The sequence below is a fragment of the Carassius gibelio genome, chromosome A16, assembly GCF_023724105.1.
Source record: "Carassius gibelio isolate Cgi1373 ecotype wild population from Czech Republic chromosome A16, carGib1.2-hapl.c, whole genome shotgun sequence".
In the NCBI taxonomy this organism is placed as follows: domain Eukaryota; kingdom Metazoa; phylum Chordata; class Actinopteri; order Cypriniformes; family Cyprinidae; genus Carassius; species Carassius gibelio.
This window is the reverse complement of record NC_068386.1, coordinates 13,350,595-13,362,739: the sequence shown is the minus strand read 5'-3', so window position 1 is coordinate 13,362,739 and position 12,145 is coordinate 13,350,595. Positions and strand designations below refer to the sequence as shown.

The 12,145-nt window shown below is 35.2% G+C and overlaps 1 protein-coding gene across 2 annotated transcripts; it reads left to right on the top strand.

The window, feature by feature from the left end:
* Nucleotides 1-4,373: 4,373 nt before the first annotated feature.
* Nucleotides 4,374-6,754, top strand: LOC128031029 (TYRO protein tyrosine kinase-binding protein). Of its 2 annotated transcripts, none has more exons than XM_052619219.1 (5): nucleotides 4,374-5,208; nucleotides 5,781-5,804; nucleotides 5,906-6,064; nucleotides 6,149-6,207; nucleotides 6,335-6,754. In XM_052619219.1, exons 1-5 carry the CDS (start codon nucleotides 5,163-5,165, stop codon nucleotides 6,389-6,391), a joined length of 345 nt encoding a protein of 114 aa, XP_052475179.1. In that variant the 5' UTR covers nucleotides 4,374-5,162; the 3' UTR covers nucleotides 6,392-6,754. The 2 variants fall into 2 exon arrangements, with proteins under 2 accessions (XP_052475179.1, XP_052475178.1); XM_052619218.1 differs by having other exon boundaries at nucleotides 4,390-5,208; nucleotides 6,143-6,207.
* Nucleotides 6,755-12,145: the final 5,391 nt, after the last annotated feature.

Below are 12,145 nucleotides of genomic sequence, written 5' to 3'. Positions count from 1 at the left end.
AATGCAATGAAAGAAAAACACTGACACCTAGTGGATAATTCACACTTGCTACTATTTTCTTCCACTGAGAACAGAGTAAAATCTAATTCACTAATATATATATATTTTACATTTATATGCAAACAACAATAAAAAAGGTGAATTAGAAATTAAGGTTATTCATTTATTAATGATCCAATTTTAATATTTTTTTAAACTATTATTTCCTTCCTGTTGTGATATGGCAAAGTGGGCCCTAGTTTTGGTAACTCTGCCCTACAATACCTCGTTTTCCTAATTTCATATATAAATAAGTGTGCAGTTATGCATTATGATCCTAAAGGTGTTAGCCAGGACTGTTTGTTTGCAACAGGTTTATTAGTAAGATGTTATAATTTGGGTCTATGGCTTCATAGCCCAGTAAGCAAAAGGTGGGAGTTCTTATATCCTGCTCCAAGTTTCTATGCATATTATAACAATTAATAAATCTCAGATATTCAACAAAAGATTTGTGAATTTATTTGATCTACAACCCCAGGTCCAGAAAAGTTGGGTCATTTTCTGAAATGCTATAAAAACAAGAATATGTTATTTGTTTATTCTCTTCAACTTTTATTTAATTGACTAAAGTACAAAAAAGTGTTTTCATTTGCCAACTTAATTTTGTTTTGTAAATTTAAACACATTTTGATTTTGATGGCTGCAGCACACTCCAAAAAAGTCATAACACTGTGTCACATCAACTTTCCTTTAATTATAATGTTTAACTGTTTGGGAATTGTGGAAACTAACTGTTAAAGTTTTTCAAGCTAAATTTTCAACTAATCTAGCTTGATACAAGCCCATGTGGCTATATAAAACAATGTCATCTGAGGGCTTAACCCTCTGGAGTCTAAGGGTATTTTTGGGGCCTGGAGAAGTTTTGTCATGCCCTGATATTTGTGCTTTTTTCAGTTTCTTATAAATATCTAAATGGGTAAAGTCTAATATCACTGTAATCAGCACAAACTGGGCTATAATAATATGTGAAATGCATGCATGTACATGATTGTATTTTTGAGAAAAAAAATGTTATGCATGGTTAGTGAAAAACTAAAAATGTTAAATCACTTGAATAAGGCCATAAAACACATACATAACATTGGTTCCCGGGATTGTTGAGAACTGGAGCTTGTAGCCTAGAATTTTTCTTTCTTAATTATGTGAAAATCATCTTGTTTACTCATTCACAGAAAACAATATATTGATTTAAATTTTCTAAGACACTTTTTGTTGGTAAAAGTCATATTAGCAGTTAAACAGTTTATTAGGGACAATCAAAGCTGACTTTCAAACAAATTTTTAGGCATCCTTACTCCAGTCACACAATCCTTCAGAAATCCTTTTAACAATATTATTTTCTACCAAAAAAAAAAAAACATTTATTATCATCATCATCATTATTATTATTATTATTAATGTTGAAAAGAGCTGAGAATATTTTTCCGTTTTTTTAGGGGGAATAAATTGAAAGAACTGCATTGTTTTTACATTTGTTAGAGTTATCTCTATTTGACACATTTATATTATTTACATCAAGCTTTTGAATGGTATAGTATTGTATATTGTTATTGAAACTTCATAATGTTTCATTTGATTATACATTTAGTCAGGAATTATAGTTTGGAAAAAGTATTTGGAAAAAGTCTAACTAGAAAAAATGTTTACACTTTATGTGAAAACTAGTACAAATAAAAAAAAGAGACTTACTCATGTTTATGATCTCTGCTGAATAAAGTGCTTCATTCTTTTTTCTGAGGAAATCCATTTCTCAAATCCTCAACCACATCACATCTTTTTGGAGTGATTTATGTCTTATTCCTCTCATCGCGAAGCAAACAGTAAAATAAAATAAAAACTTGAAGAACAGTCTGGCTGCTTTTTCTTCTGTGTGGGCGTATTCAAGCCGCGCGCTTCAGTTTGAATCTGAATAGCGCGTTCAGCGCGGGGGCGGGGTCACATTAGATATAATGAGCGGAGATATGAAAAATAGACATCGCGTTGTTTTCATATGGATTACTTTATCTCAGAATATTTGTTTTCTGCAGCACCTGTTTAGTTTAAAAGTAGACATTTCAGGCTTTCTATAGATATCTCTCTCATATCTCTTCCTTGAGTATTCACGGAGTTACAGTTCATTTTAATGACATGTTTGTACATGACGATCAGCGGAGACAAAGACTGCAGACAGCATACCTTGTTTGTTATCTTTATTTTATAAGTGCACAAAGGTGTTTTGTTATTATGTCTGTATCCAAAAAAAAAAGTAGACCCTTTACAGATTCGATTGATGTATTGCTCTTATCTGTAAGATTAAAACTGGGAGTGTAATTTAAGTTATTTTCGGGGTTATCCGGAGAAAATGACTCAAAACGCATATATGCGTTAAACGGGGGGTGAAATGCTATTTCATGCATACTGAGTTTTTTACACTATTAAAGAGTTGGATTCCCATGCTAAACATGGACAAAGTTTCAAAAATTAAGTTGTACGTTTGAAGGAGTATTTTTGTTCCAAAAAAACCTCTTCCGGTTTGTCACAAGTTTTGGAAAGTTTTTTTGGAGTATGGCTCTGTGTGACGTTAGATGGAGCGGAATTTCCTTATATGGGTCCTGAGGGAACTTCTTCTGGAAGAGCGCGCGCTCCCGTGTAGCAGAGCAGAGAGAGGCCAAGCACAGCCTAATCAGAGCGAGAGCGTCGCGAAAAGTCACAAAAGGAGTGTGTTTTTGGTTGCCAGGGCAAGACAACCCTGCACAGATTACCAAAAGAGAAACAGCATTAAGGGACCAGTGGATGGAGTTTATTTTTACAGAGCATCAACGGAGTTGTGCAAGTGTTTTTGTTTATTCCCTGCATTTCGGATTGCACATCGTTTATTTCTTAAGGATAATACAGTCCCAACGAAAAAGGGTCACGATCGTGTGTTGGAACCGCAGGCGGTGAGTAAAACTGCTTAAAATTTCTCAGTGTTGTTAACTTAGCTATCAGCATCAAGTAAACAACATGCGATGTTGTCATCAAACTGCACTTTCCACATGTACAGCTTAAAAAAAAAAAAAAAAAAAAGACAATATAAAGTGGAACTTAGTCATTTTCCAAAACCGCTAAGCAAACATATAAGGTTTCAGTACATACCACATAGAGACGCCTTTGCTGATGCTGCTCTTGTTAAATATCAGCCTCTGGATCTGTGTCACAGCTTCCACATGCTCTCAACTCAAAAGCTTACTCGCGCTCGTGATTCTTTAGCTCCGCCCACACGTCACGCCTCTAGGCGCTCCTGCTTTTCCGGGAAAAATCGGTACAGACTATTTTTCTCTTATAAATATAATAAAAATAAAGACTTTTTGGAGTTATGAAGGATTCAGTACTACTCTATTGGTACTCAAGATTAACAGGATATTGAGTGAAAACGAGCATTTCACCACCCCTTTAATGGACTTCAGAGGGTCAAGCACATGCAACTGAGATTTCCTGCCTTGCCCTACACAGACTGAGATTTCTCTGGATTTCCTGAATCTTTCACAATATTATTTATGGTAGTTGGTGAAAGACCTAAATTCTTTGCAATTTTTCTTAGAGAAATATGATTTCTGATTTGTTTGGCACTTCTCTCATGAAATTTGGCACACAGTGATGAGCCATAATCCCACTTTGCTTGCAAAGACTGAGATGCTCCTATTATATCCAAACATGACCCCCTCACCTTCAAAAACTAATTTATAATCAATAGTTTGATAATAACCTTTTCACTTTTATTTACACTTTTTTGGAGTCTGTTGCAGCCATCAAAATCAAAGTTTGTTTATATTTACAAAATACATTTCAGTTGGTCAGTGAAAACTTTGGAAATCTTTCACATTAATGTGTTCTTTTTTTGAGTATTGTTATAAATATGAAAAGTAATAAACGACTGTGACCTGGAATCTCCCAGAAATTCCCGTGTCCAGCACAAGACTGTGACTCTTCCACTGAAAAAAAGAAAAGAGGAAACAGAAATCGTCTTTACAAGCCAATTTTCATCACATACATTTCTACATTTATTTGCACTTAGGCTAAAGAAAGATATTATGTTGGAGATATAAACAATTGAACTGCTTCAACAAAATGTTGCCTGTGTGCTTACAAAAATGTGGATTCAATATTTTGTGCATTAAACAATAAAATAGTACCCCCTCCATTGAAGTATTTAAAATCTACAAATTATTTTAAATACACTCAATGCATAAATATAAACATCGCAAATATATATATATATATATATATATATATATATATATATATATATACAAATTTAAAGTTATGTAACTATGCAAGATAATCTTTAAAAAATCTCATGTGCTTTAAGGTACTGTAAGGCAAAGGTCATTTATCTGTCCGACTGAGCTTTAGGAAATAACAGTTCATCATCAATTTATCTGTCTACTAAACGAGGCAGGTCTTCAGGTGAAACTGCACTACAAACGGCTGTTTAACTGACGTAAAAACCAACATCCTTTTTTTAAAATAAAATGATATTGTAAGTGGAACAGGATATGTTTTGCTTTGTACCTGTTTGAGGTTATCAGATACTGGCTTTAGTAGACACATCCTGTGCTGTGAGGCTTTTAACCACATTATTACCCAGGTCCCTCTCACTAGCCTCTTGCTCCCATATCTAACTTTACTGAGAAGTGAAACTAAATATTTACTGAGAAGGACATACGAAAACACATGTATTTTCAGCTGCATGCCATGTAAATGAACTGTATGCTCACTGTATGATTTGTTTTCAATTAAATTTTGTACTTTAAACCTAGAAGTATTTTAACAGTGACAGGATAAAATATAAACAAATGAGAGACTGAACTAGGTTAAGTGTCTGTGTGTGTGTGTGTGTGTGTGTTAGAGAGAGAGAGAGAGAGCGAGGGATAGCACATCAGCACGTGTAGCTCCTCCCTCCCCAGTATTCTTTGGTTCTATTTTGATGGATGGTGATAAGTCATCACCACATACGATGTGATTTTTCACATGCAGGTAATTTCCATATCATTCAGTGTCCAATTCAAGGGGTTTTAGCTCACGGCCAGTAACAACTTCTTTAAAGTTAGGGCTAAAGCTAGCACCAAACCCTGAGTAATTCTCTTCCAAAACCTGCACTCATTATGAGAAGGATTCTATACCTGATGGTCCCCATGAACGGACTACTCGGTGAGTGCATTTTGCAAACTTTCACATACTCATAAGATTTAAAGATTAAATGAACTTCAAAATATTATATATATACACATTCTTCACAAATTAAATTAAACCGATGTTGGCATCATTTTCAGCGTGACAATCGACAAGATAATAGATGTTAAGTCAGTAACTATGTAGAGAAAGCATAACAAGATTTAATTCTTTAAATTACACACCACTGTATGAGTAGTGTTATATTATCTGTATTATATACTTTAATCTACATTAATTTATATTAAGTATGTACATATATTGTTTAATGTCTGTAATTGTATTTCATGACTAGAGTTTTATTTCTGGAAAAACCTGCCAAGGATTCCAGCCAGTATTAATATATATATATATACATAGGTTTAATGGGATGGTGAAAAATGTAATTACAGAATTATTTGCGCATGTTTTTTGTTTGAGGATCTATATATTTATTCAGTGATTAATGCAAGAAATCAAGAGGAAATGGCATTTTCAGTTCTGTTAATTGCCTTGAGGACACGCTATTATAAAAACTGATCTTCGCTCTCTTCTGTTCTCACTTTCATCAGCTGACTTCGTTGAGGGGAATCAAGGTAATGATTCTCTAGATATCTGAAATTCAGTTGTTGATTTTTTTTTTCTTTCTTTTTTTATTTTGTCATATTATAATGAATGTGATTTTTCTGATTCTCAGACTGCACTTCATGTTACCAGTTGGACACAGGAGTGGCTTTTGGGATCATCACTTGTGACATCATCCTCACACTCCTCATTGCTCTCTCAGTCTATTGTTTCTTTTCCCATCAGAAAAGACGAGGCAGTTTACATACACACGCCAGATGCTGTGGGTCAGGTATGTCTGTTCGTAAGAGAAATCAATACAGAATTACAGCTGTTCCAGTCAAAATGAAAAAAAATTCTGATGTTTAAGGTAAAGCAAGAACTCACCAGCCATCGATGAAGACAAAGACAATTGAAATGGAATCACCTTATCAGGTAAAATGAGCAATATCAGCTGTGTGTTTAATGTACCACAAAACTAAAAAATAAAGTAGTTTGTATAATAAATGCAACACATATGTGAGATTTTATTTATTTATTTGTTTTCATAATGATTTCACAGGAGCTTTATGGAGTCCAGTCAGACATATACAGTGATCTTCAGCAGTATCGGAAATGAGGTGACCCTGTGAAATGTAATATCGATCATGGGTCGTGTGAAAACCTAAGAATATCTGGAGGTTGCATGCATTTCTAAACTGTCACAAATATGTATTTGGCATAAGCTATAATAATTGACTTATACAAAAAGATTTTTCTTTGAATCCATGTGATTGGTCATGTGGCTTATATAAAAATCATGAATATTAATATATTTTCATAGTTTGTGGAAAGGAGAAATGATCTTCAAGAATTTTTACTATCGCTGTAAAAGTTTGTTTTCATCTGTCATATTTTTTTTATTAATTCAAAACCTTTGTAATGGAGTTAGGTCAGAATATTACTCCCTTGTGCTTTATGTAGAAATAAATGTTTTATTTTGATCGTGTGGTCGTTTATCGTTTCTTTGTCTACTTTTACAGACAGCCTAGAAAGGTGGATGATGGATGAAGCCACACTCGAACATGCAGTGGTTTTATTTTCTTTTCCTAAGTGGCTAAGGAAGTAGATGATGTAGTGTAGCGGACCTGTTTAGAAATCGCATGACCACAGTGAATCAGACAAAACGGAAATACTTTTTTTCTTGTGTCCTTCTTTTAAGTCCAAAGTTTTAAATTGTGATTTTAAAATCTACGTTCTTACGGGCATTTTCACTATTGCTGATTTATTTCTCTGTGTACGCGTATGATCATTTTAAAACAAAGAATAGCTTGGAAATTAAACAGAATGAGAATGGTGCTTGACTTTTGGCTTTTCACGAGGAGCAATTTAATTTAGCTCTTAATTTGAGTGTGCCCACTTCCAATGTCCACAAGAGTGCACTATTATCTCAGTGTTCTCCATGTCACATTTAGCCTATAGGCTACTGTAAATTAGGTCTGCCTCAGATCTATCATCATTCATGTTTTATTTTGAGGCTTTATTCAGTGCAGTTTACAGTAATGATTCATGGTTGATTTAACAAAATCACTATCTCACTTATTGTTACGCACAATGGACGTTTTAGTGAATATTCTGAGAAACCTAAGTACCATTATTTCAAATGTGTCTCACATGCTGGACTCACATCCAAGGCTGTCGAAATTTAAGTGAACAACTTAAGTCGTGCTCTGTCATTTTATGATGCTATGACATCATAAAAAACAAAACAGAACTCAAACTGTGAAGACACAGCTTTGTGTTGATGTTCAAGCAGCAGTTATTAATAACAGATAAGAAATGTTAACAGCTTCCTGTAGGCTGAGAGCATAAGGCCTACAGTTTAGCCTTTTACAAACTGTTGCTCTAACATGACATTGCTGAACTAAAAAAGCTGATGGTAAAGAAAGACGTTTACACTAATTCCCGCTATCCCGTTACGTAAAAGTAAACCAATTTCAGAACACAAGCACACAAGAAACAACGTAACATTACTGTAGCAAAATGGGTTATTGTTTATGTACGTGCCTGGAGGAGTGTTTCGGGCGTAATGGTAAGTGTTTTCTTCATTTTTACTCTTTACAACTGTGTGTAGATAGATTTGATCTTCCACGTGGCTGGTATTCTCCATCTGTTTTGCTGAATGTAGGAATAGGCAAATACAAACTAAACTTTGAATTTAGGATTATTTCTACAATTACAGTTTCAAAATCAGTGGCATGTGTCAGTGCATATTTAATGAATCTTTCTTAAAGCTAGGCTATTTGTTTTTGCGGGACACGTGGACCAACAAAGAGAGCGTTCAGATAAAACTGGGTTAGGCTAATCTTTTAATAATCTTACATCAGGGGTCTTTTTTTTTATAGGATTTTAAACACTTTCTTTTGCTTCTGTGCACTATTTATCCAAAGCCTGGTATGCTTGAACTACTCAGAAAGAAACAGCACGGACATATTCAGTTCTGAATTTGGACTGGCTTGTTTCATGAAGTTTTGTTCCCCTTTTTGCTTTTCTGACTTCATAGTCCCTTACTATTTGAAATTCATGGAGTAATGAACCTTTTGTCTTCATCCACTCAGTTTATGCTGTTGGAATGCACTGATCAGGACATTAAGAGGAGGAACAAGATGAGTTTATCATCTATCCTGACCTTGGCAGCCAGCTTCAGGCTTATAGTTTGATAATTTATCAGACTATCAAAATACATTCCTTGACTGAACATCACAAGCACAAGAAATTGAGTTTCAGTCTCACATGCATTGCCATCTTTAATGGTTTTTTTTTTTTCAGAAGCAGAGATTGTGGCTTATTTTAGCAGTAATGTATGTGGTCTTAGAGTAAAGTAGACTTACTCTGAATGCTTGTTCTGGTGAATTGTTATGAGGTAATCCATGACTTAAAATGGTACAGGAATGGAAGAGTTATCCATATAACATAAAGCAACTGATAAAATGAACTATAATCTGGCTGATTTATAAACCTTTAAGATAGTTGGGGCCACCTTAAATTACCTTACAAGTCAGCTTTCAGCGAATCCCACTGTATTAGTGAAGACGTTTTCACGTATTTAATATAGCCAAGCATATATATTGAATTACGGAATTTCTGTGCCCTTTCACTGAGCACACAAGCCTTACTTAGGTTAGAAAATTAAACCTTTGTGAATCCCTCCCTGCATAACCCCACAGTGTTGATACTGAACTGCCACTAATTCTCAATTTCTTTCATGATGTTTTAGTTAAAATGAATAGCTTCTTGACACTGATCACTATGTCGTCACACATATTTTTCGGAAACTATGTGGCATTGGTAAGCATGATGTAACCATTTCGGCCGCATGCTTGGTGTTCACTGTGGACGTGTGAAAATAGCGTCTGCAGATTAGTAATGTGTACAGTTGGAGTTCTGTAAACCAGTTGGAGGTCTAGTCAAACACGTTATTCATAGAAACTCTCATTGTGCAACTTTTTGAAACCCAAAGTTATGAAAAATGCCACATACTTCTCAGTAATCTGATCGTGCCAGGCTGAGTGAATGTGGTGCTGTAATTAGCTTCTGCCGTGTTATCTTCCTGCCCTCCTCATTGCTTCAGTATGAGGCCTGATCGGTGCGGGGAGATTTGGTTCCCTGTCAAATCAAACAAACTCTTTCTCTGTGTTAGCACTTGGGTGGTTGGTGTTGATAAAAAAAAATAAAAATAAAAACCCCATGCTGATGGGAGAGGATTCACATGAACCAACACCAGCAAAATGTGCTAATTCATCTTCATTGCTATGCCAGTGAAGGACTAAACCATTTTGTGTAAATTTATGTAGCCTGTTACAGTTTACACAAAAATTATATATATATTTAATTATAATTATATTATAATTATATATAATATTTTTCCCTCAAAATGTTTTTGACTCTTCTTCTTCTTTTTTATTTTGTATTTTATTAATATACTAATTTGATAAATGCACATAAATACAATATTTTATTATGTATCAAATTTGTATATTATAGAGAGAGAGAGAGATAGAGAGTAAGGAAGAGTTATTTGAGTAAATTCTAATCATTACAATTTTTATTTGCATTATAATTACATTATTATTACACAACTTAGCAAGTTTCAGAACATGGGGTCAAGAGAAATAGTTCACTCTATCAAAGTTTCTGACCCACTTATGATTTTCCTGAGCCAGTGCTGGGAAATAGATTGGATAATTTGATTCTGACTTGCGCTGGTAATTTTCTGCCTCTGCAAGTGTGTGCATTTGTGGAGAGCACTACATTGTTCAGTGGCAGTGAGTAAAGGAGTGTTGTGTGACTAAAGTGCCAGTCAGAGTGAGCTGGGTGAATGCGTGTCACATTGATGATCTTTGTTCTGAAAAAAGTCAGTAACAGGGTCATCCTCGTATCTTATCAGAACACTGGAGCTCTGCAAACTGACAGGGCCTAGGGCGCATATTCAAAGTGGTCTCTCATTTTCCTTTTTCTCTTTTATTGTTGTTTAAAACATCTTGTGATTTTAGGACTTTATAAATCTCCAAAATCAGTACATATTTGTACTTTTTAAGATGCAGTTTATGAGAAAAAGCAGAAATGCATTGCTTTTATCCTGTTTTTTTCTCTCTCTCTCTTTTGCTGTATACTATTTGAACTGAGGTTTTTCAGTATACTGAAGCCCAGCACCATCCTTCATATTAGAGGGTATTAAGAGCTAGTCATAATGAGCGCCATTCACCCCCTTTGTTGCTCTGCGTTCAGAGGGCACATCAATTGCTCACCAGTGACTGGCCACAAATTAGCCAGACAAGAAGCACAGGGCGCTGAACGGATGTGCTTCGGCAAATATGGGATTAGAGAAGATTCAGGATGTGACACAAAAGGGAAGGATTGACGGTCAGATGCAGTGGAATAAAGCAATGGATGGATTTAAAACTTCATCTGATGCTTGTGCTGCAGGCCATGAAATCACGTCATGAATGAATAGCTAAGGTTTTGTCATGACTCAACATGGTGTCAATCCCTGAAACATTGCCGCCTTCATGTCCCTTCTTCAAGTCTTAAGCCAGTGTTGTAGATTTAGAAGTTAAAACATTCGTAGAACACATTATGAAAAAGTTTTGGCCTCGACTTTAAAAGCACTCCAGATGCACTATGGCAGAATGTTCTTGAGAGAGTGGTTTTGACTGGTACGATGCAGGTCCTGGTGTTCTTCAGCCAAGGAAATCCTGGAAGCTGAACAACTCTTCCGATAAGATGTTTTTTTTTTCTGGAACAGATTGTTCTGGTCACCGGAATAAAGGAGGAGCCTCGGTTCTGTTCATTACAAATAATGAAATCAGTGTCTTAAGGTAATATACAGTGTATCAGTTTTTTGTTTTGTTTTTAATGATGAAATGATGATATGTTTCTTTGGGAGTTGACTTGATTAATGACTGCCTCTCACTATCCATTTTTCATGTGTGCCTGTACAGCTTGTACAGTATTAAATGCTCACTTAAACATGTAAGCATTTCAGTTATGTAAATAACATTAAGATAATATTTAATAATCCCATTTCTTTTAGGTAAGGCTTAATGCCACTACCTCTTCTGTGTCCCAGAGTTTTCCTGTCTATTCCCAACAGTTGCCCAAAGAATTCTCACTAGGATATGAGGAAGGGTGTTGTACTTCCTCTTGTTCCTCTTATTGTACACAACTAAAGCAGAAAAAAATCAAACTATCCTCATTTGTACTGAGGCTAAAGACTATTTTGTAAACCATGTGAACGAAAATCAGAAGGTCAGATTTTATTTATTTATTCATTTTTATTTCTCCTAAAAGTCAAGCCTGCATTGTCTAAGTTTTAGTTAATAGACTTAAAGGGGTCATATGATGCTGCTAAAAAGAACATTATTTGGTGTATTTGGTGTAATGAAATGTGTTTATGCAGTTTAAGGTTAAAAAACACATTATTTTCCACATACTGTACATTATTGTTTCTACTCTTTGCCCCGCCTTCTGAAACGTGTCTATTTTTACAAAGCTCATCAGTCTGAAAAGCAAAGTGTGCTCTGATTGGCCAGCTATCCAGTGCATTGTGATTGGCCGAATACCTCAAGCATGACGAAAATGTTACGCCCCTTAACATATTGTGATCCCCTGTCTGGCTGGAGTGACGAGACATAAACATGAAACCCATTATAAACATGATATAAACATGATTTCTATTAGTGTCCTCTCAAACAAAGTAGTTTTCAACGAAACAGTGTCACACACTGTGACCTTGAGTGAGCGGAGGCTGGCTTGAGAACGGCGCGGCCAGCGGATTCTACGAAGGAGCATCTGTTGGGCTTGCGGCAACCACATGTGATGACCTCAGGCTGGA